Source organism: Rissa tridactyla, chromosome Z (assembly GCF_028500815.1).
Source record: "Rissa tridactyla isolate bRisTri1 chromosome Z, bRisTri1.patW.cur.20221130, whole genome shotgun sequence".
Taxonomy (NCBI): domain Eukaryota; kingdom Metazoa; phylum Chordata; class Aves; order Charadriiformes; family Laridae; genus Rissa; species Rissa tridactyla.
The window spans coordinates 19523797-19549242 of NC_071497.1; the positions used below are offsets into that span (position 1 = coordinate 19523797).

The 25446-nt window shown below is 39.4% G+C and overlaps 1 protein-coding gene across 6 annotated transcripts in view; it reads left to right on the forward strand.

The window, feature by feature from the left end:
* Window positions 1-24621, forward strand: part of TNFAIP8 (TNF alpha induced protein 8) — a 64841-nt gene extending 40220 nt beyond the window's left edge. For 3 of the 6 annotated variants that reach the window (XM_054185946.1, XM_054185947.1, XM_054185949.1), the window contains exon 2: window positions 22758-24621. In XM_054185946.1, coding sequence (XP_054041921.1) covers window positions 22758-23323 — 566 coding nt within the window. In that variant the 3' untranslated portion in view covers window positions 23324-24621. Of the gene's footprint in view, window positions 1-3541; window positions 3561-3696; window positions 3797-15733; window positions 15837-19800; window positions 20072-22757 lie in introns of those variants that run through there. The other 3 variants (XM_054185943.1, XM_054185948.1, XM_054185944.1) reach the window with 3 other exon arrangements.
* The last annotated feature ends 825 nt before the right edge of the window (window positions 24622-25446 follow it).

The following is a 25446-nucleotide window of genomic DNA, read 5'->3' on the forward strand; positions in this document are numbered from 1 at the left end:
GAAAATGATTGGTGGCTATTGTCTGTAGTAAGGAGCCAAAGTTGGGCATGGACTGTATTTTTATTGTTTAAAGGTTTGCAATCCATTGACCGTGACATTCTGTAAGAGCAGAAGTGATCACCAGACAACTTTAATTACATTAACCAAACATGGGGAGATATTTTTAAAAAAAAACAAACATGAATATGTAATGTCTGAAGTGTTAGATTACCACTTCCTTCCCTAGAACTGTTCTAGGGCTGCATGTTTTTATTGCAGTAGGAGATTGAGTCTTGCTTCCATGGCAGCTGCCTCTTCTTGAAAGCTTCTTCCTGATACTTTTCACGTAGTACTGCTGCTTCCTCTTTTTTGTGAACCAAAACATTACAGTCTTTTTTGATATTTCAGCATCGAGCTTCAGAATCTTCTTGGAGTAATTTTAGCACCATTTTTTGGGCTACTCTGATTTTTATTACTCATTTTAAATAGTTATAAAAGATGTGATAGACTTGCCACCTGTGTATCTAATAAGAAAATGCTTCTGTAAACGGAGCTGTCTCGGGGTGCGTTGAGACACAAAACATAAGCAAACTTTTGAGCTGGGCTGGGGATGTGCTGACACAGCTACCCATCCTTTCACAATGCCCCGCGTATTGCTGGAGTAAGCCAAGGCCTGGCTACAGCCTGTTCTTTCTGTGGTAACCCTGCCTTGGCGTTAGCAGAAATGAGGACAATTTATAAACTATGAGCTAAAAAACAAAATCAACTAAGATTTTTTGTAAAGTAAAACCAGAAGTTTTTTGTTTCAGCAGAGAAGGGTGTAAAGGACCACACTTCATTGTACTCCCTTTTCTTACCCTGCTTCGTGGCTTTCAGCCTCTTAGCCACTGAAACTTAGTATGTAAACCCATTTTCTGGTGCGTGCCACACAAAAGATTTAATTTTCCTCTGGGAATTCTGGCCTTCCCTCTGAAACTGAATCTGTCCAAATGTGTAGTGGGTTTTAAGCACTTCATTTTAGGAAGTTACTTTTCTTTTCCCTAAGAGAATCTGCCCTATAAAATTTAGCTGTATCTACTGAGTCTATTTTTAGAGTTTTTGTCATCTTTGTTTTGTCCTTTCTACTCTGTATCACATGCAGAGTTATGATTAAAGAGGGTTTTTTTTAAGCTTCCAGGCTGTTTACTCCTCAAGGGATCCAAAAATCAGTATGGATGCTTTGACAACTGTCTCTTCCCTGCAGGTGAGGTAGTGTCACCCCTTACCTGGGCTCCTGTGTTGTCCACAGACTCTGCTTGATTTTTCCCTGCCTTATGCCGTTACTTTTACTGGCCTTCTAAGTAAAATTATTTGGGAGTTCATTGGGTGCAGATTCTGAAGAAGGTGATAATGTCGTCATGACCAAATGCCATTACAAGTCACTGCTTAACTTAAGATCATAAAATTACCTACCTTAACACTCTTCAATCTGGTTGGGTCTTTTCAGCATATGCATGTGTTTTTAAGAAGCATAACAACCAAAATGAAACATAAAAACCCCACACTTGTGGAGTCTGAATTCAGATGCTGTATGCAGGAGGAACAGGGCTGAGTGATGAGATGCGCTCTTGTTGTCTCTGTAGGGAAGAAACAAAACAAAATCGTTTGATTTTTGTTATCGGTCCAGGGAGGTCTGAATTTCTGAGGTATTTGAGAAGTCTTATTTTCCAAAACTTGCTGACATTTAACCACAAGGCTCATTATCTCTCATATCCATCTGTCATCTAAAAAACCAAAAGGCATCTATCTATTGTGTAAATCTGTTTGCACAGGGCTCTTGATACTGGCTTATATTCTTTTTTATCTCTCTACCAACACTCCCTTTGATTAAAGGACCTCAAAGGCTATTGCAGTTCATCTTCACTATGTTTCTTCCTGTTCCTCCTCTGTTCTGGGGGGAGTGTGGTGGGGGGTTGAGTGGTTTCAATCTACTAAACAATAATTACTCCAAACCAGTACTTTTTTTTTTTTTTTTTTTTTTTTTTTTAACTTGCAATGTGTGGTTTCTTTAACTAGTCCAGCATTGTAATTCCTTTTTCTTCTGTGATACCGCTTAGGGTAATGTTCGCTTTTATTCTCTGTGCTTTGAAGGATGCAGCTGATGTGCTTTGCCACACCACAGGGCACAATGAGGCCTGCAGAAGACAGCTAGCTTCTCGAGGAATGTCCTTAAGGGACCCATGGAGTTGTGTGTATTGCAAAATAAAAAATTGGCAGTGTCACCAAGAGCCTTTAAAATGAGATCTGTCTGTCTTGGGCATGGGAGAAGTACATGGCAAAGGACAGTCCTTATCATGAATAAAACCACTCAAAATAGGACAAAGGTTGCTCATGTTCTGAAGTCTCATTTACCCCAGTCCCCAAACCAACTTTGCCATAGCTTGAGAATTCATACTGCCCTTCCTGACTGTACCTTTTACTTACCGAGACCATCCTACCTACTTAGAGTCTTCCCATAAGCTTTAATGAATACAGCTGAATGTTACAATCAGAAGTGCTTAATGTTTTTTTTTTCCCTCCCCCAATTTTGTGCAGCTGACAGCTTTGGCTCTTTCTGACTTCATCTTGAAATACACTTACTTATACTTGACTCTAGTAACATGCTTGCTAGCTGTTAATACGATTACTTCCACGAAGACCCTGACAACCCATCAGGCGCACATGTTTAACCCTGTGAGGGGGAGGTAGGTGGGAATTCAGTTGCCCGTCAGCTGCCAGCGTTCTGAGAGCTCACGCCTCTTGTTTTTGTCTCAGCAGTCACGTTTCCACTGAGGTTTTGTCCTGTTCGCTGTGCTAAAAATACATTAAATGAGTAAGTAGGAAAAGATGGTTCCTTTTGACGGTGATTTTACTGGCGGCTGTGCCAATTGGAAAATAGGCTTCCAAGTAATTTCCCAATTTTGATCCGAAGGCATGTATGATGCGTGGCGAGTTGGGCAGTGGCTGCAAAAGACCCTGGTTCTCTTGCTCTAAAACAATTCAATGTAACAGTTAAAACTAATTATCTTTTCTAGGATGCAGGGGGATCTGTAGCACAAAGAAATCAGAGAGTTTCTCCAAGAAGGAAAGGTGAATTGCTCCTTTCAGCGTAGATGGCACCATGCACTGAGCATGAGTGAAAGAAAAAATAATTATTTAGTTTAAACTACCTGAAAGAAAGCTGCTGCTTGTCATCTTTTAAGCATGTATTTAGTCATCCTGTATTAGTCAGTGTAATTATGGAGGCTACAGAACTAATTCCAGATAGTAACCAGTGTTGAAATGTACAATTTAGGCTTAAAAAATAATTGATTTAAATTAGATTCTCCTGCAAGTTAAGAGAGCCCCGGCCTGATTGTCAGTTACCGCAATCAGACATTGCTCCGCGCTCAGGGCTTTTTTTGGTCTCCCCTGCTTGCTTTCTCATACCACGTTGGCAAGCTGCAACAAGTGAAACTCCACCCTTCCTACAGACTGGGGAGAGAATAAAATGCATAAACGGCGACTGCTGGCGAGTAAAATGAGGGTTTCTGCGAAGGTGCTGGTTTTCCAGACAGTCGCTGGTGTGCAGCTGAGAAAGGGGCGGGATCATTTTCAAGTAGCTTAGTTGTGATTTGTTGAATTCATAGACTTTTCCCCTTAAAATCCCAACCCTCTCTCTTTTTTTTTTTCCTCTTTTTTTTTTTTTTTTTTGAGAAGTTGACTTGCGGCTGCTTCTCAGTGCGCACGTCAGCTGTAATCTGGTCCCCAGTGCCTTGCGCTGAAATCATGAGTTCGGAGGCTGATGAACCCAAGGAAGGTACGTTTTTTTAACTATTTTCACAGGAGAGGAAACGTGTGCGCTCGCTTTGCCAGTGCTGCTTTTGTGAGCGTGGAGGAGAGTTTCTGCTCGCCTTAGGTTTTGGGTATTCAAAGGGGAGGGAAATATGCTTTGGCAAAATCGTCCGAAGCCATGCCGGTTTTGCTGGATGTGAAATGACCGAAGTGTTGGCACCCAGGGATATCTGTCTGTCTTGGCAATGGTAATTTACCTGCACATGAAATACTGATAAATGGAAGAAATGGTGTTTCAAAACACTAGTAGCAGAATATCGAAAGAGGAAGATTTTTCTTTTATTTGGAAGCAGCGTATTTTTCAGCAAAAGAGGAAGTTGCATGGGGAGAAGTGAAAGGATTATTTGGGGAATAAGCCTGATGCCGCTTACTTCCCTATCCAAATGAGTGTGCGTGCACGCGTGTGCCTGTGTTTGAAGCACAGAGCAGTGTGCCAAAGCTACAGGGTTTCATTTACTGCGTCTAGAGTGGAACGTGTGGAGGAGCTGGAAGTGCTCCAACAAAAATACAATTATTCACTAGTGTTGATTGGGAGGGGGTGCGAGCCAGGGTAGGACAGTAGGGAGCAAGTGGGGGAGGAGGGGGGCAATTTCCTGAAAGTGCCTATATACAAAAGAGCATTTATACAGAAGAGGGCACAGGGCAGTAGTGGGGTTATACACTGGATTCCTTAGAACAGAATTGATGTTTCATGGTTATGAATAGTCCTTAGGGAGACTCACACTCACAGAGATCCAGTATAGCTCAGAAAAATAACTAAAAAAAAACCCCAAAACAACAGATAAGGAAGCAGTAGGGCAGCCGAAGCTTTTTGTATTTGGTGAAAACAAGAGATTTTCAGAATATTTCAGATGGTTTTCCCCTTGTACTCCATACAACTTCCCCCACTTGAAGAATAACATTATCAAGGACCTGTATCTGGTTACTTGCGTAAAAGAGGATTTTAAGTTGATTTGCAGAAAAGTCAGCTTGGACTGTATCAAACTTAATGCTAATAATGATGATAGGACCTGGTTAGTAATAAAGCACAATAGCCTGTGTTTTGACAAGAATTACATCAGTGCTCTCCATTTTTTTTTTCTTGTTTCTTCTCATCAAATTAACAGATGAACTAAAAGGCGGTTTGTCCTTTTTTTCCAAGAAGATTCTGTAGGACAGATTTATTGAAAAGCAGAACCGAAAAAAAATATTTCTCTATAGAAACTGTTCGAAAAAGAGAATATGTAAATAAGAATATGGCAATGTGAACACTGTCCCTCAGTTTTACAGCAGGAGAGATCAGCATGCATGCCATAGAATGAAAGATCCTCTGGTTTCATGCAGGAAGCTCCAGACGATTTTACCAAGTTGGCTATAATATTTGAAATGTAAATTCTCTTCTTTAAAGAAACTTCTTACCTCCTCTAGATGACTCAGATTCTTAAAACCTCCTGAAAATACTTTTGCCTTCTCTGCATTTCTTTTGAAACAATTTGAGATGCCAGGATCTTCATGCTGAAAAAAGCATTTGGAGCAGGTGGCTGAGATAGGAAAGGAAGGGTAGCTTTTTGGTTAGTTATTTTTAGCTGGGAAAATATTTGGGGTTTGCTGTCCTGTGATTTTAGTAGGTTAGAATGGAAAATAAAAACAGTAGCCATTGTGGGAAGATAAGGTATAGATGTCACTGAGAAGGTTTTTCAGTCAGTCTGTAAATGTATTCCTGATAATACATGCCCATCTGTAAAGGAATAATTTAGAAGATGCATGAGAAATGGAGGTTTTGTGTTTACAAAGACTGAGATTGAGGTGAATGTGTAGAACTGCAGCTTTTACACTACTCTGCCTAGTCTGATTGAACATGTCATGAAAGATCACTGATCAAAATACTGAAAAATAAAGTCAAATACTTGTGCGTTTGTAGTGGTCCAGTGTATGTGGCATAAAATAGGCATTCAGAGTCTTTCAACTAACTAGCTGTGTTTAACCAAGAAACTGCTTTTTGCATAAAGAAAATTGATGCTTCACAAATTCAAACTGAATTTGAGGCTCAGGCTTTTGATACTGAGGATATATAATCTTTTAAGTGGTTTACCAAAGGGGAGGTGTGGTTGATTTTTCCTTTAGGTGCAAGACTGAACATCACTCTAAAAGAGAAATTCTGATTTACCCACAAATTATGAAGTCCAGACAGGCAATTAGTAGGTAAAGGTTGTGACTGATTATGGAAGAGGTAGAGAGTACACTTGGACAATTATAAAATAGTTATTGTACAAGATTCTGTACATTTCAAGGCTACAGCTAGTGAGGAAAGCATAGTGGTTAATATGCTGCATGCTAAAACGTGAAAGGAGGAGAAAACTACAGGAAAGATGTTATTTTAATATTGTTTGTAAGCAAAGGCAGAATTTTTCTATTTTCCTTAAAGCAGAGATGCTGAGGTGGCCTGGGAAGCTTCACTGGCCAAGAGCTAGTGAAGAGATACATACGGAGCTCTGAAATTCAGTTGCATCTTCCAGATGTGACTCTTGGACCATGTGTTGGAAGATCAGCTTGAATGAAAAGGAGAGTTGGGGGCGCGGTAATAGCATTGAACATCATGTATGTTCTGGCAATGATGTGATGGTGAAGTGAGCAATGCTTCACTTCCAGCTGCTTTATGTAAGTGAATCGCAGTATTGGGACAACATTGGGATGTCTGTAAAAGTAGATTTAATGGATTAATATGGATTATTTTTCAAAATCTGCATAACAGGATCAAAGACCATAGGTTTTACTACTGTAAAAGTGAACTATACCCATTGTTACAGTGAAACCCAAAATCAAGGTCAATTTTGAATGGCGAACTCCTGAAGATTTTCTTTTTTATGATTAATTGAATGAAGGTAGAGTCTTTGAGCTCAAGTCAAATCTTATTTTTTTAGCAAGGGCTGGGAGTAAAAAGGCAATGCTAGAAGACAATCATTACGTCACTGTATTTTGTACTGATTTCTGGATATGAGGTATGCAGCAGTGTATGTGGGCTTTTCAGCTTCTGCCTTTGATCTCTGCGTGGTCCGTATTAGAATGACAACATGAAACAGATCGGTTTTTTCTCCCATCATGCTGCTTAGTAACATTAGAACAATCTTTTTATTCATCTATATACCACAGTGCTGTATTAAATATGTGTGTGTGCCTGTGTGTGTTGGTGTGTGTGTGGCATCAATCTGTATTGCCTTTACAGATTCCAACAACTGTCATGATATAAATAACCCTGGCACATTTTCTTGTAGTTACTTTTGCCCTGGATGAAATAAAGAGCATGGTAACATCAAGAAGCAGTGTATAGCATTTTAGTGCATGGCATAATTTCAATCTGGTATACCAAGGAAGGTACCAAATGGTTTCAGGCTGTTATTTGACTTAATTCCTTTCTGAGATCTGAAGGAAATGTTCTTAATGCTGTCACTATATTAAAAATACATATAATTAATATACCTTTTTAAATACATGCCAATTCCAGTTAAAATTACTGTGTTGTCAGTGGATTTCTTACATGGTATTTCTTCAATAGAAGGAAGTAGTAATTTATGTAAAGCTTCAGAAAACTTCAGCTTCATTCTACAGGCTTTCTGTTGTAGATTGAGAAAACAGCAGGAGATAAATTTAATGTCTCAAAGGAAAAGTAAACTAGTAACAGATATTAGAGTTAATGGAATACATTTCTCTATAAAATAATGCATATTGTGTTACAAACTTGGAAGCAATGAGAGCCTGCATTGCACCTTTATCATACTTAGCTTTTAGTACCACATTTCATGGGGGAGAAAAATCTCTGCATTCCTACAAGTGCTCGGAGCTTTTTTAGACACAATTAGCATTTTTTAATCCAAATGAGATTACTGAGGAATGAGCTCACCTGTTTTGTTCCTTTAGAGCTCAGAACAGAGACACAGGGGTTATAAAATCACAGAGCACTCACTGTTTTGAGAAGTCAGTACTCCCTCTTGTAAGTAGTCATGGATTTGCTTTGACATTTTGCAGTCACCTCTCACTGTGTGAAAGTTTTCCAGGGTAGAATCATGTTCATTTAGATAAAAAATTGTCTGCTCTTGTGCTCCTTAATCCATCCAAAACAGCGATGGGAATCTGTAATGAACCTCATGAAGTTCAACCAGGCCAAGTGTAAAGTCCTGCACCTGGGTCGAGGTAATCCCAAACACAAATAGATGCTGGGCAGAGCATGGATTGAGAGCAGCCCTGAGGAGAAGGACTTGGGGTGTTGGTGGATGAGAAGCTCAACATGAGCCAGCCATGTGTGCTCACAGCCCAGAAAGCCAACCGCAGCCTGGGCTACATCAAAAGAAGCGTGGCCAGCAGGTCGAGGGAGGTGATTGTGGCCCTCTACTCTGTTCTCGTGAGACCGCACCTGGAGTACTGTGTCCAGCTCTGGAGTGCTCAGCACAAGAAGGACACGGACCTGTTGAAGTGGGTCCAGAGGAGGCCACAAAGATGATGAGAGGGCTGGAGCACCTCTCCTATGAGGACAGACTGAGAGAGTTGGGGTTTTTCAGCCTGGAGACAAGAAGGCTCCGGGGCGACCTTATAGCAGCCTTCCAGTACCTAAAGGGGGCCTACAGGAAAGATGGGGAGGGACTCTTTATCAGGGAGTGTAATGATAGGACAAGGTGTAACGGTTTCAAACTTTCTGAAAGAGGGTAGATTTAGATTAGATATTAGGAAGAAATTCTTTACTGTAAGGATAGTGAGGCACTGGAACAGGCTGCCCAGAGAAGTTGTGGATGCCCCATCCCTGGAAGTGTTCAAGGCCAGGCTGGATGGGGCTTTGAGCAGCCTGGTCTAGTGGGAGGTGTCCCTGCCCATGGCAGGGGGGTTGGAACTAGATCATCTTTAAGGTCCCTTCCAACCGGAACCTTTCTGTGATTCTGTGCGTGATTCTGTAAAGTGCTAACAGCCAAGGAGGTAAACTGCAGCAAACCCAGTTTCTGCTATTTCCAGAAATAATCCAAACTTTACAAACTGTAGAAAAGAGGTTAATCATCCGACTCTCTCCAAAACTAGCATTTGTTAGAACCTTTTATGCTTTTATGATAGTGAACGGGAAGACCCAAACTATGCAAGTAGACCGTTATCCATACATAATTGGAACAGGTACCAGGTGATGACAGTCCCATTTCATGTTAACCTTTGAAGGCAAAATTGTAATCAATGGCATGAAAACCGTAAGATTAAACAGGAATGGGATGTCTCAGTGTCTGGTTTTGGATAACCTTTAAGATAACCCATCTGTGAATGGATTAGGTGGCCACTGTCTCTCTTCATGTTTGGAAGTCCATATGGAATAGTTATCTTCTGTAAAACACTTTGTACCCCATATATTTAGCAATCTCTTCCTTGTGCTGTTGGAGCAGATGAGGAAGCTAGGTGGTAATTTGAGCAGAGGCCACGGGATAAGCACTAGCTGTAGCTGGTAGGTTACTTCAGAGAATCACTGAAAACTCTTAACAGGTTAATCATTTAGCTGCGATTGTTGGGTTGAATGCTACATTGCTTTGAGAAAATTCCATTAATATGATTATACTTGTGCGATCAAATCTTTTAATCCATAGCAAACTGCAAGACTCATGTGTTTAATTTCAAACAAGATACGGTCCCTTGAGCTGTTTGGTCAATAGAGAGAATCATAGATTAACTGAGGCTGCAGGGAACTTCTGGAGGTCATTGGGCACAACCTTCCACTCAGGGCAGAGCCAGCTTTGAAGTTGCATCCAAATGCACAGTTAAATGAGGTTGCTTAGGCTTTTTCCAGTCCAGCTGATAGTGTCTTCAAGAGTGGTGGTCCCACAACTTCTCTAGCAACACATTCCAATATTTGACCACCTTTGCTATGAAGCATTCCTAATGAGAACTCTCCTTGATGCTTGTGTCTGTTGCTCCTTGCTGGTTTGCTGTGTGGATACAAAAAGACCCTGGCTCTGTCTTCTCTGTAACTATTCACTTAACAAGTTAGATATATTGGGTAGGTCCACTATTACTCTTTAGGTTGAGCAAACCTACCACTCTCAGCCTGTCCTCTCAGTTGTGCGCTCCAGCTCCCTAACCATCTTGGTGTCCGTCTGATGGACTTGCTTCAGTTTGTCAGCTTCTTTTTTGGTGAGATATTGGGAAGCCCAAAATTGGAGATGGTAGTCTGCATATGGGAAGATAGTACTTTGTTTCCAGTCTTTTCCATCTTACAGAATTCATGTCATACTGGAGACTAAATTTTCCCCATCTTCCTTCCGTTTATCTGTTGTTGACAGCATTTGCTATATTATGGTACTTCTTAGACCCTTGGGTTACTTTCTTTGAGGAATTTGCAAACTATACGTTGTCATAAATGAGACCAGAAGTCAGAGATCAGGGAGCAAAAGTCAGTGAATCTGTGGAGTATCAAAAGAAGTGTCTGGGGAAGGGAAGGGCCTTACACCTACATTCAGAAAGGCCGTGTTCTTGATCAGTGTTATTTCCAAGTATAGCAACAGGCTGAATGAATGGCTTCTGAGAATAGTGAGTATTTTGTAATACATGTGCCAGGGATAACATAAGGAAAATGTAATACTTAAAAATTAATTCTAATTTGTAATTTTTATTCAAAAGCACAGATCATTCCTTTCATCAGTAATCATTTATCATTTCATCAAATCTTCTGTTAAATATGACAGTTTCATAAGGGTTACTAAATACTGCTTTTGGAGAAGCAAATTGCTTCTCTCCCCGCTCTCCTCAGGCATTTAGAGCCTCTGTAAACACATTTGAGTAATAAATACAGCAAATGAAAACTATATTGCAGGTGTTATTCAACCTTCTGGACTTTTTTTTTTTGTTACAATTTGATTACAAAATACAGTAAGAGGAGAGCATTTCATAGAGGTGTGAAAGAGCTACTGATTTTTCTGCGCTTTTATGAAACAACTTCTGTTTTTCTTTTTTCATACATCACACTCAATAGAAGAATTAGTAGGCTAAAAATAATTTAATCTATTTCATAATGTCTTTAAAGCCAAAATGACTTATTTAATGTTTAAGGATTAATTTTTCATGTTTGCTTATTGGGTAGATGCTTCATAGATCAGTAGTATCCAGTAGCAGTACTGTTAGTAGTAACAGTTGCTGTGTGTGATTTTGAAAGAAATTGGAATGCTTACACTGACTGTTTCTGCATTAATAAATAGCACTAATCTGAATGTTTGTCTATTGACATTAACATTTTTTTTTATTGTACCGTGCAAGATCTGGAAGCTACAGATTTTCATGTTTTCTCTGTCTGCATCAGTATATTTGCCAAGTTCCTTGTGTTTTTTAATGGTAGGTGTTGATGCATCTCCATCATGACTACTGAACAGGATGCACTGTGGGATTAGCAGTGCAAAGGCAACTCCCAGCAGCTTGGTTCTTTTAACCATAACATCAGCAAAAGCACAAACCTTAAATCTGCTGTCTGTTGGGCACAGTCTTGTTTTGAGCAAGGAGGAGAGCAACTGTGAAGCCTGTCCTTTGAGAGCTTCATTCTACATTCATCCTTTTGGGGTGTTCTCTTAGAAATGTTGGTTTTCTTCATAAGATTCCCTGACTGGGTTGGGGTGTGATTTGATTCAGTTTCATCAGTTGATTCCCTGTCAAAATTCACTTTTGTCGTTCATTTCTAGTGCTTGACTGGCTAGCAATGAGAAGTAGAGAGCCTGCACTTCTGCATGGCATGGCGGATTCGGTCTGATGAATTTGCGATCCAAAACACCACAGATCTGTTTCAGCAGAAGCAATGTAGAGGACTGAATACACACTGTATAAATAAATTTATTTTTCACTACCTTTTGTTGAATTCAGTACTGATATTTGTAACTACGCAGATTAGTAATGAAAGGTCAAAGATTCTGTTTTGCATAGCAATAGGTGAAACCTACATTTCAGTCTGACATAGAATATACAAATGTTGGGTTGTCTGGAGAGAGTCCTGTTCCTGATGGCAGTTTACAGTAATGAGAATAAATTGCAGTAAAGTAGGAGTTAGTGTTTAATTTATTTAAGAGTGTTTATCCTTGAAAGGTTTGTCATTTGAAATCCAGGGACATATTCTGAGATGTATTTTACTTATCTATGAAGGTGAGTAGTTGCAGGTTTCTCTATGGCATTGGTAGCTGACCTGTGATTTCAGTGGACCCCTAAGAATGTGATACCCTCAAGTCTTGATCCCAAAATGTTTACATTTCACTTCATACAGGAATTAATAAAGCACTGAATCAGTGCATGCACAGACAAGCTCCCACTTAATTAACTTCATTGAGGTGTGTAGGAAACTTTCACTGTGAAAAATGCAGAAATTCCCTTGTTTTAAAACAAAGCTTTCATGAGATCTGTTTTTGCTTTTACTATGTCCACTTTACCAAACTACTCTACAAAGATAGTTTTATTTATAGAAAGAAGAAAATCTTGGTTTAATATTAGGAAAAGCAAGTAAATGACACACTGGTGATTCCAAGGCTATTTTTTCCTACTTGCAAAAGAGAAAATGAATGAATGTTTCTATTCACTTAAAAACATTTGTATTAAAAATATTTGTGGAGAAAAAGTGATTTAAATATTACTTCAGAAACTAATAAAGGACTTGAAACAATGAATCATGAATTTGAGCAGGTGTGAACAGAAATAGTGGATCCTTCAAGAAGGGGGAAGAATAAAGATTGGCTCTGGTGTCTCCATCTATGATAAGATGACTTCACCAAGCTCACAGCCTTGTTCTCAATGCTGGAGGTTAGATATTTAGAAGACTGTGATGCAGGACATCACTGTCATGGATTTTCATTTAAAATAACCTCTCTTTGCAACAAACAGCTGGTATAAGAATAAAATGAAAGAGATGAAAATTATGGTGGATTTGGATGTTGATCAGTAGGTAACAAGCCACAACAAAATGCCATGCAGTTTGGGAGAAGACGATAGTAGTATCATGGTGAAGTGAAGAGAAACTGTTGACATTTTTATTTCTGTGCAAAAAAATGTAATCTAACTAATTTGAAATTTAGGTTTATGGTGTTTATTTTCACCACATGAGTCCTTTCCTTCTCCAGGTTCAAATTTGCATTCCCTCCTTCTTTGTGCGTAATAATCCTGAAAATCTCGAGCTACAACAACTTTTCCTGGTGGTGGATCTCCCTACATAGCTGACCAGTGCTGTTCATCACCTACTTAAAAATACCATTTGATGCCAGTGCAAAGTAAAGAAGCTGGACGTTTAAATTCTACAGTAGTCAACAGCTGTAAAAACCAGTGCACTCAATCTCCTATGCCTTGCCCTGAGGAGTGAACTACAAAATAGATGCAGGTTTTACAGAATCACAGAACAGTTAAGGCTGGAAGGGGCCTCCGGAGACTGTCTAGTTTTAGCCAGTAAATATATTTGCAACATTTAAAAATAAATAGGCTTTCTAGTGCTTTGCTAGGTATCAAAGTTCTGTATCCAAATGATGCTGCTTACTGACATAAAAGAAAATTACAGTGTCACACATATGATGTTTAACCAGATTTAATTTTACAGAAGAACGAGTTGCTAACAGTATTAAAGACATGTTTTTTCTCTTACACTTTATATTCTACTAGGATTTAATGACACTAATGAAAGCAAAACCAAACTCTCAGGATGTGTGGGGTGGTGGACCTGTTTTTTGACACTTAGTTTATACTTGAGAATTTAGGTGTTGGTTTGGGTTTGGTTTGGTTTTTGTTTTTGTTTTCCCCCAGTAAGTGTTATGTATGGAAATACTTCGCGTATTTTTTCAGCTGTTTTGAGCATTGGTTTTGACTGAGAGATGCCAGGAATAAAGCAAACCAAGTGGAAACAAACAGGGGTCAAAGCAAAGCCTCCAAAAGAGAGACTGTGCATTTGGGTCTTGGGGAGCCTGTTCTGAATTGACAGCAATGGTGTAAGGAAATGAAGGAGGGAAAATACTCTCAACCATTGATTTAATGTCTGGAAGTTCGGATGAAAGTCCTGGTAGCTGTAGTATGGACACAAAGGGAGCAGGCTGTGGCTACTAAATAATGGGAGAAAAAATTAAAACTGAGGGATTGGTTTATTTTGCTCCTTGTGGATGAGGAAGGTAAGGGAAATGCGTGTTAGCAGTGTTAATGGAAAAGACCACTACAGCCACCAAGTCCTCCATAATCACAGGTACCATGAACGACTGGTGCAGAAGAGTAGACAAAGCATATATTCTATGGACAGCCATGCATTTAATGCCAGAAAACATATCTTTCATCCTTTAAAGCAGGTAGTGAAAAATTAAAACCTGCAAAAGAGATGAAAGGTGTCACTAGTGTCCCAGGCCTAAAGAACAGCCAGTATCTGATACGTAAAATATACCATATATGGTATATTTTCTTGTGGTTTATAATCTGCATTTCAGTGTTGATGTTGAAAAAAGTATATACTAACCAGACACCTGAGAATGGAGTGCCTTGGGAATCACTACGGTTTTTTTCCTGTGTCTGGCCTGTAGTTGTGTCAATCTTGAGTGCCTCACAAGTTTCTTTAGAAAGGAGAAGACAGAAATCAAACTATGTATGTGTGAGACAGGTGTCATTCAGTTTCTCAGGGCAACCAGTGGAAGATACAAGAGTAATTTATATAAACAAAGTTAGAGCTAGCAATCCAGCCTTCTTTCAACGTTACACTGAAAGAGAGATCCCGAGGGACTCCCATCCTGTCTGCAAGAAACAGACAGGGTGGCGAACAGATCGACGTTAAGAAGAACAGAGAACCAGAACTAGAAATCCAGGAAGAACATCATTAACTACTTTCAAAGCCATTGTAAGATCACTCACAAACCTTTCTGTCATTTGAACTCTCTGAAGCCTCTGCTGTGGCTTTCTTTACATGCTATTCAAAATGTATGCCCTTTGCAGTTTGACAGCCGCGTTGCTACCTTCTCCTCGTAATCAAGTTCCCTGTTCCTCTCATGCAGATTGCCATCTTGTCTCAACCTTCCGGTTCATTGTATTTTTGCCACATGTATCTTAAACTTCCTCTTAACTTTCCCCCTCCGGCCCCCATGTCAAATTTAAGTCTCACCAATGGATGCAGAGCTCCCCAGGGCTGCTGGTCTTGGTGTTTTTCCTTCTGCATTCCAGCCAGAAGCTCTCCGGTTGAACTCTAGGTCCTGTGCCTACAGCTAAGGGTTTTTTGTGAGAAGACAGTCCTTCTGCCAGGATGTTTGTAAGAGCAGTTAGATACCTCTTTTTAAACTTCAGCTTTTGGTAGAACATTCAATTGTTAATGGCCAGATTATTTTATTGGAAGTTCCTCTTGGGTTAGGGAGCTTGGTGCTGTTGCCTTGCTGCAGTTGGGTACACGTTTCTTATGCTGGACAAAAAATACAGTACCTGCATTGCATTTGCTTGATCAGAACGCATACCTAAGATACCCTTTATTTCCTATGAAAAGATTTGTGCTATATTACTGTTGAGTGTGCATGGACACCTGGTAGATACAGAGGAACTTGACGTAGCCCTGAAATGGCCAACAGCTGAAATATACAGGCTGCATATTTAATACCCCAGCACCTGTTGTTACATTCCAGCGAGGATAACAAATGGTGGCAAAGAAGTGAAATACCAAATTAAGTTCATGACCCTACTCAGTGTGACTGTCATTTTCTCAGTTTAATATCCAAAATATTTTAAAATATGCTAATCTAAGAGCAGTCATCAGAAGTTAATCTGATTTTTTTTTCTTATTAAAGTTGCAGTGTTAATTAAAAGCCACACAGAGACTCTAGGAAAAAGGGCTTTTAAGAAGGCTTTTTAAATTTCTAAATCAGCTACAGTATATGTATCATGTGATGCACAGGGTGGCTGTGGGAAGCACAGGCACGTAAAACCAGAATAACTTGTTGGCACAGACTGCTCTCATGGGACTGCAGAACTCTGCACTCACATTCTTGTTGGAAATAGCATCTTCCCGTGCCACACTGCCCAGCCTTAACCTCCAGGTACTTTTTTTGGCAGTTCTTCTCACCTCTTGATCAAAAAAAGTATTTTGTTTTCTGTTTTCTCATGGTTTGTTTCATTTTTGCAGCTAGAAAGTGGGTCATCTTTTGCTGTTTGTCAGATTTTGGACATGTGATACATTAAGGCTAGAATCAAATAGCAAAATCAGGAAGCATATAACAATATCATATGTGTTTTGCAAACCTATTGATAGTGACTTCTTCAGCACTTTTTTGAGTAAAAAAAGGTGTTCCTAATGGTGCTTGCCAGCTTTTCTTATCTTTCCCGTGTTCCTGCTGTGGAATGTATGCTCACTCTTAGTATGAGTATGCAGGTTAGACATAGTGCATATTTAAAAAAATGCTTGATTAGCTAGATTTCTTTTCCAAAATTGTTTGATTAACTCTTGCTTCAGAGTGACTTGCAGCCTCAGAGCTGACTTCCAAATCCAGTAAACCTGTTCACGCAGTATTTGCCATGCATTAGGCTTGGCTTCAGATTGGGTATTTTTTCTTTTGAAGGCCTTCCAGTGTGACTGTTAAAATTAGTACACATTGCTCGACTAATTAACGTTCTCATAATATGCTCAGTAAGTAAAGATTATGGTGAGTGAGAATTTAGTACAATTTACTGTACCTATTAAGAGAACTGTAGGCAAAGGTTACTTACCTTTATGAACGAATGCTTTGTATGCGTTGAAAAATTCTGTTTAAACTGTTTTCTAGTTAAAATTGATATTCATATATAAATCTCCCTTTTCAAAAACAAAGTGCCAAATAAAATATTTGCTCTTTGAATAAGGACCTTGTGTACCTGAATCATAAAAGTAGAGATGTATGTGGAAGAAATAAGTACTGTATAGGGCCCTTGTTTTTTTGGTGTGTTTTTTTTTTTTTTTTTTCCCCTCCTTCTGCACTTAGTCGTTTGCCCTCTGGGTTTTCCACTGCCTGATGGTGCTTGCCCAAGCTATCTGCCCTGTTACAGTCCTTTCTTCCATAAACTCTGTGGCTGCCCTGGTTTCTTCTCACCCCTGCCATCAGCCAGCTTAGAAGTTGCAGTCCCAGTGTCTGAGGTTGAAGAGCGAAAGCTGTCAGAGCGCTGTCTGGTCTTGCATGTCTGGTACGAGCTTCAGTTTTCATCAGCTTTTGAAAAGCCAGCAAGTGAAGAGACGCAAACGTGCAGACGGGCCAAAATGCTGAAGTGGCCGTCTGGGGACTGCTGTGTTTTTGGAATGATTTCAGCGTTGCAAGGACTTTATCTGTGCTTTTTAAAAGTTTAAATTTAACACACCTTTCACCCAGGAAGCTTTGAAATACTTAGATAAGAATCACAACACTGACTCTTCTGTTTTAAAAAGAAAAAAAAACGCACACCAAAAAAAGTTCTTTGAAACCATGACTCACTCAGGTGGTTATTAAGAAGAAGCTGTAAATCATGGTGGCAGCTAGAAAAATCAGCTTACCTTATTCATATGTGAAGAATTCATAGTCTGTGTCCTACCACTCATTTTTTAATCTTATCGTCATGGAATAAGTACCTTGTGAAAATTGTTACAGCCCTGGTAACAGGTTTATGACTCTATTTCTGACTGTTCTGTACTGCAGGACTCGTTGGTTCACTGATGCTAACTCTTGCAGTTTATCGCCATCAGAGCTTTACCTTACTGAAGTCATGTATTTATGCATGAAGTCATATATTTATATGCCTCAGTGTATTTATTTTTCTAATGCTTCTGGCCTTTATCATTCCTGAAAACAAGGGTAGCCCTGCAAAGACCCAGAAAGCAGAAGGCACGAGAAAATGTAAAAATTCAGTAATTTTTTTTTTATCCCTGGATATCTAGGCGATCTCATGATTTTGGAGGTGCATGACTCATGGTCACATACAGCCAGGGGGAGCGTAGCCCTGTCAATCCCGCTTGATTTCAAGTTGCCTCCCTCCAGGGAAAGGATGCTGTCCCTCTGCGGGAGCCTGGCTGAACGTGCGCTCAGTACGGCGCGCGCGGGCTTTTTGCTGCAGCTCTCACCCGCGGTCTGTAGAGGGGCAAACGCACTCGTCCACACAGGATGCCCGGCAGGAAATCGGTTGCCACATTTGCCAAAGCTATGTGACACAGTCTTTTAAATGCTGCCTAAAGTGCTCGGTCGGTGCTGTCTCTTTCCTCCTAATCCCGTGTAAATGTCCTTTGTGCCTTGCCTAAAAAAGAAAACCTGTCATTTTTGGACCTTGCGCTCACCAGGTACTGGTGCAGTGCGTGGTATGCCAATCACTAAAATGAGAACAGGATCTCAGGCAGCAGCCGTTGTTACTAATGGCTTCACAGTCACATTCTCTCTTCCGCCGGGACTGTTGTATCAACATAGCAAGTACGTACACTAGAAATGCAGGTCATGTCAGAAAGCTCACCTCCTGACTTGCCCATGGAATTTAACACGGTTCACTGGAAGTTTTTACTGGGTGCTTTTTTTTTTTTGTCCTTCTTTATTACAACAAGATTAAAAATACTCCGTGACTCAGGTATTGTCGATGTACATGAGATTGAATGCACTCAACGGCAAGTGATGTTGAATCTACCGTCGGCTGTTACCTTGTGGAAAAAACATCCTGCCTTGATTCAAGGCAGTGAAATCATCTGATTCAACTTTTTTTTTTTTTCCAATTACTTTTTTTTTTTTTAATTTAGTTTAAATGGAGTTGAGAAACACGGTATTTGGTAATAGGCATTTGCCACAGTGTGGAGGGAGGTGTACTTGCTTCCATGTCAGGGAAAAGTCAGCATCACAGCCGTAAGTAGTAGCCTTCTTGTACTTTTATACCAGTCTTCTGAGAGCTTATTAACCCACAATTCTAAATTCTCATATACTTCCACCACAGTTTTAAGGAAAACATGTGTAAGGTAAAATATTTTGGGGAAAACCGATCCAGAATGCTACAGGTCCAGTATTTATTGACTTTAACAAACAAAATACTATTGTTAAACAAACAGACTTGGTTGCTGAAATCCAGAAGTTTCATAATTAATAAGCTTCCAACTTTCACAGGAGGCAGTCTCTATCAACTTGTGTGCTCCTCTAAATCATAAATTAGAAGACTCTGCAGATGCTGGAGTTATCCCTAAGACCATATGAATTTTGAAGTAGCGGAGGCAGGATTTCCACTGAGAGTCTTTCCCCTTGGTCTGCTCTCCCCTGCGGAGGGACGGCTCTACTGGAACATAATCATGTTTATTTGTGTAGATTGTACAGAAAATGGCATCCATTGATTTCAAAGGGGTATTTTTTGATGATACGCTTTTAAGAAGTGAAGTGTAAAACTGCACAGGAACAAAACCAGGAGCTATAAAGAGTAATCATGAGGAAAAACTATCTGTGAGATGCTTAAAATCAGTGAGATTCCCTGCCCAAATTCTGGGTGTGCTGTAGGCCACCAGAGAAGTGGCACTATTTCAGTTGTATGTGCAAGGATGGGACCTGTCAATACAATAGGTGTGGTCAGAGATTTATACATCCTGGCCAGCTACTGTAGTCACTCTTAAAAGGTGACTACCTACAGTCAACCCTAAGCGAGTGAGGCTGCCCTAAGCAGTTGTCTAAATGTGGATTTACAGGCTTATTTTCAGGTGCTCGCGTCTGAGATTGTAGTCAGAGGTCTGAAGGGGGATGCTGGGCTGCCCTCGCATTGGGAAGGGGGGGCTGGTGACAGGAGCAGCTGGCGGCCGCCCCTCACCAGCAGCCTGTGACCCGTGAACCAGGCGTCTCCCATACACACAAGTATCTGCAGGGAGCAGGTTAATGTTTTAACCTCTTCTTGACACGTCCCCTTGCCCTTTCGAGTCACAGGACCTTTCTTCTCCCTCCCTTTTCTGCTAATTGTTCCAGTTGTCAGTTAGCAGTAACGGCCATTGGCGTTGCTGTGCTTGCTCAGCAGTGCAATTTCCTTTCGGCTCGCTTTTCGAGGAAGTGAAACCGCCGCGATGTATTTTTGCATTCTGAGGTGCCAAAGCAAAATGAAGCGCTGCAGGTCGGAGAGAAAGGTAGCTGAGAAGAGCTGCCGTTACGGTGAGGGGGAAAACCCCCCGTTCACTCTGTGATAGCTTCTGACAGCGTTTCAAAGCGCATGATAGCGTGTGTGCTGGGTTTAGCGGAATAAATAAGCCACAGGACGGTTCTTCACCTTGGGTATTTTGCTTCTCTTTCTGCTGTCGGCATTAACAATTGCAATTCCGTTTGATGAACAAGTAAGTAATAATTTTACTATTTTTTTAAGGAAGTATATAAGTTTGGTCCAAAAGAGCTCTATAATCTTACTGCTTAAGCAATTGACTGTGATACACATTCTAGGTCTTTCTGCCATCAGTGGCAATAAGGGAAAATTCTGGTTATAAAATACGAACAATTTGCAAGTTCCTTTTTTGGGTTGACTGAAATACTGAAGTATGATATTTATGTATTCAGCAATAAAATTAGAACCCATGTAATAACACAGGGAAAATGAAGCTGACTTCTAGTGTACTGCAGAGCAGATAGAAAATAGGCCGTGATGGGTAGTCCCAAAACTTACACAGTTTTTAGAGAAATGCCATTAAGAGCTTAATACCTCTTTGCTTAGTATATGGTAATCACACGTTGAGCTCCACTTTGTCAAATGTTCAGTGATGTAATGTAAGGGGGATTTTGTTGAAAAACTGTAAAATTTTTAGGAAACTGCCATGTTTTCACTTTCTTGAAATTGATACTTTGCAGGTTATTATGTGTAAATTGTTAGAGCCATACCTGAGTTTGTGTGTGACTTGCTGGAAGCAAGCATTCTGTGCGATATAGTTGGCATTTTATAAGAATACCTACAGCATCCTGGAAAGAACATTTTAAAATACATATATATAGGGGGGAGGGGGGGCAGATTCTCTGCAAATTTATGGAAGACACTTTGAAACAACAACTGCTATTAGTACGAACATCTGTATATCTTTGTGGAGTGTCAGACAGAAGGCATCATGAGCAGTTAGTAAATGGGAAGTCTTTAAGAAGTAAAAGTTATGAAAGAACAATCAATATTCCTGTTTTGGAGGAAAAAAAGCTATCGTTCATCTGTAGGTCTGTGTAAAGCATTGGCTTTGAGTTCTCGCATTTGACCACCCTTTGACATACTTTGATTAGTTTTATTTGAATAGTAACAGTTGCAGTTCTATATTTAAAAACACAAAAAGTGAATCAAATACTTTCAGTTCAGATTGACTACTTAGCATCTTTAACGTCTTCCTGTGGTTGAGAAACGTGTCTGTCTTGTGATCGTGAATGCTTTGCCCAAGATAGTTAACAATGGGTTCTTTGGTTTTTGAGTGTCCTCATGTAGTAGAGATTTTAAAAAATGCGCTCAAACACTTCATGCTTCAAAACGAAATACAGGTATGCACTGAAAGTCTCTTGAAACAAACCTGCTTGAAAGTTTCTGCGATGACAAAAAAAGGAGCTTGTTACTAAGTTTCTCAAGGGTTGAAGAAAAACTGTTTTCTTCGACAGACTGTTGAAGAAAAAATATAGATTTGTGTCTCACGTGTCCTGAAGGACAAGTTCCTTCTATTTGCAGGAACCCCAGAGGCACCCTGCATCTGAACACACCCAGCTGCCCAAATACAAACGGTTAAGACGAAACCTTTTCCAGACTCAGGGACTTGCTGTTTGGCATCTGCAGAGTTTATGTTTTCATTAAAAGAAAAAAATAAAAAATGTTTCCAGGCCCTGTGTTTGCACCTTCCATATGTGAAGTAAATGTAAACAGATGAACCTTTCCTTCAGCCTGTCTGAGACTCCAGGGAAGCTGCAGCGTAAAGGCTGCCGTCTCCCAGACCCTTCAACCTGGAAGTACGAATTCACATCTGCCTTGGTGGAGAAGGCGCTGCAAAGGGAACGTGGTGTAAACAGTTGTCACATGCAGCAGAACACGAGCAGTAACATTTCACAAAACAAGGTTCTGAAAGAACATTTGGGGCCTTTTAAGTATTTGAAGGAATTACAAACCAGTCATTGGGTATATTGGTGCAAGTAAGCATAGTTTTGGAGGTGGAAATCTGCTCTAGGATCTACTGTATTGGTCACAGAGGGATTTCTTATGAGGTTATGGTAGCACGTGTTATGGCGATCCATAGACTTTTCAGTTTTGGCTATTTCTGCATTAAGTATAGGACATAGAAGTGTTAATCTACACTTGTTTCCCCTCTGAAAACTAGCTGCTTCAGATTGCATCCAAAGCATCTCAGTATTGGTTTGGTAACAGTACAGTCAGTATTGTTTGCTGACCAAGGATTTTTGTGTTTCTATTTTATTTTTTTATATATATATATATTTTATTTTCATATATATATGTATGTGTATATGTATATGTATACATGTATAAAATATATCTATTAAAATATAATAGATGTGTGGGATCTGAATTCACTGACCATGTAAAATGCTAAGCAGGAAAGAGTTTTACAATAATCAATTCACTGAATTACTCTCTCTAATTGAGTAGCAGTGGTAATTGTCACGACATTGGGTTAGTCATGGTTTCAGATTTCATTATGAATATGAGAATCAGGTCAGACTTATGACTCATCTGATCAAATAGTGCAGGTTTACTGCCTCAACTTGAAAATCCCCATATATAAACCTCTATATATAGACAGAGGTTTAAAACCATTTTTGAGCAAGTTCTATCTCATTTTTTGTTTTCTCAGAAGTAAAACAGTCTAAAAGACTGTAAACCTGAAGACAACAGAGTTTTAGGGACTGAAAAGATGTTGACTACATACATAAGTTTGCATTATTTTTGCAGCAGTTAGGAATACTAATATGAATGGATAGACATGAAAATATTCCTCAACTGTCCACAGTACGTCTGTTACTAAGTATTGACTGCATGCTTTTTTTTTTCTCCCCCAGTGGCCACAGATGTCTTCAACTCCAAAAGTCTGGCCATTCAGGCCCAGAAGAAGATCCTTGGAAAAATGGTGTCCAAATCAATAGCAACTACTTTGATCGATGACACAAGCAGTGATGTTTTAGATGAGCTCTACAGAGTGACAAAGGAATACACACAAAATAAAAAGGAAGCAGAGAAAATCATCAAAAACCTCATTAAAATAGTCCTCAAATTGGCAATTCTCTACAGGAACAACCAGTTTAACCAGGATGAAATAGCGTTGATGGAGAAATTCAAGAAGAAGGTTCATCAGCTGGCCAAGACCGTGGTCAGTTTCCATCAGGTGGATTATACCTTTGACAGGAATTTTTTGTCCAAACTGTTAAATGATTGTAGAGAGCTACTTCATGAAATCATTCAGCGTCACCTAACTGCAAAGTCACATGGACGTGTCAACAACGTGTTTGATCACTTCTCTGATTGTGAATTTTTGGCTGCCTTGTACAATCCCTTTGGACCTTATAAACTCCATTTGCAGAAACTTTGTGATGGTGTCAACAAAATGCTAGATGAGGGGAACATATAAGTACATGTATTAAAGTTGACTTCCTATGCATTATTTGTAGATGGAACACTGTTGATTTATGAAGGAATAAGGGAGCATGCAAAAAGGTTTATTTTTTACATTATGGCAAATATTTCCAAAATACCTTTATTAAATTGATTCCTTATTATGAGGTATCTGTTGCTATTCACTGTCCATCTGGAAGAAAGACTGCACATGACTTTTTTTACTGGGCTTTGCCTAAGGAAACAGCTGGATAAAGACAATAAGACAGAACAGTCCAAGTAGAATAAGAGTCGTGCAAGACAGATATACAAAACAAAAAAATAGACTGTCAGACAATCCACATCTTTCATAGATTTACAGAATTATTTCTAAACTATCAGAGTCCAGTAATGTTGGTAACAGACTATCATGGTGATGGTACCTTCTATAATTTCTTTGACTGATTTGTAAAGTATATATATTTGATTCATTTATAGTCCTTTATGCTCTCTGCACGGATCACAGCTTCCTAGTGTTGCCCTTATGAGGCATTCGATTTTAAATAGTATCAGTGATTCTGTCACGCAGAGTCTTAACAGGCTTTTTCATCTCCAGCTCAATGCTGAAAACTTTCTGTCTGCAAGGCTACCAAGTATAGATCCTTATAGACTCGCACAGATGCTTGCTTCCTTTGAATATATGGGGATTATTTGAGGAATAAGCTACAATATAATAGCCTAACTGGGGAAGGGTATTCCCTAGAAACCACCTGCGGTACCTAATTTTAACTCTGCCTATGATAAGGTAAAACACAGTGACTTATCTGTGCAATTCCTTAAGATATTTAGACTCCTGCTAATAGGTCACAATTCTTTTTGAAAAGGTGTGAGTCAGTATATTTTATACACTAGGCTGATGTATATGATGATGTGAATTCAGAAAGCTTGATCACCTGAAAATAAATTCCAAACCAATTTGCTTTCTGTACAGTGGAACTAGAAACAGAAATTAGTTTTATTGTTGTGTTATATACTATTTAACTAATGGAAAAATGGAATCTTGAATAATTTTTTTTTCTTCTTTTCTTCCCTCCTACCTTTCATCATTCTTTTTCTCCCTCATCTTCTACTTGCCTTGCCTTTGGGGATAAAAAAATGTGACTTTCTAGACACTGTAATGTACTTAAAAGCATGAAGTTAATACATTTCAAACACATAAAGACTTTTTGTTAGGAAGCATATAAAGAATTTGCTGTTTATTTAATTGCCAGTGTTTTGCTGTTTGCTGTGTCCTTTTGTTTTAATGAGTAAACCAAAGAATATTTGCACTGCGAACTTCTCATGCCTTTTTTTTTACCTTATTGCATTTTAAATTATGAAGAGCAAACTTGGCCTGTGCCAGCAACGAAAGTATTGCAGCCTCTGACATACGACTTCAGCATTACTTGTGATTTTTTTTAAGAGAGAAAATTCACGATTATTCATGTTCGTTTGGTCACAAGGCTCTGAATATTCCCAGAAAGGTGACAGAAAAGTACCAGAGAGAGAAATGTGTGTTCAAAGTATGAACTCGCTTTATACAAGCCACTAGTGTCCAGTAGAGAGAGAAGATTAATGTACTACTGGGCTGGAACAACTGGGAACTGATGTAAGGATAGTACACCAGAATTTGCCAAGAAGCAGATCATTAGGTTGACATCTGAGGGAATGTCATTTAAGATCCCTTCCCATGTTTTACTTAAGCAGTAAATATGTTGTACTTTGTCCATCAGAAGTCATGTATAGGAATGCAAGATCATGAGGAAAATCCCACACATTGTAAGGAGTATAGTCTCTGACTTATTTGCTCCACCTATTTCTTGTCTTTTCCCACCTAGAAAGAGAAAGCTACTTGGTTTCCTTCCCAGTTCTTCTCTCTGAGATGGGAATTAAAAGGAACTGGACTTCTAGAAATTGAAACAGTTTTCTTTACAAATCCTATTTCTAAATCATGTTCTGATTCCCCAAAACAGCATAGTTTATAATGAACAGTAACAATTACTGAAAGGAGGACAGGACAGTACCTTGTTTAGAACCAGGTGTAATATATGCGTGTGCTGTGTAAACCACAAAGATTTTCTTCAGCCATGACCCAGAATATTTTGCTCAAATTTGAATTTT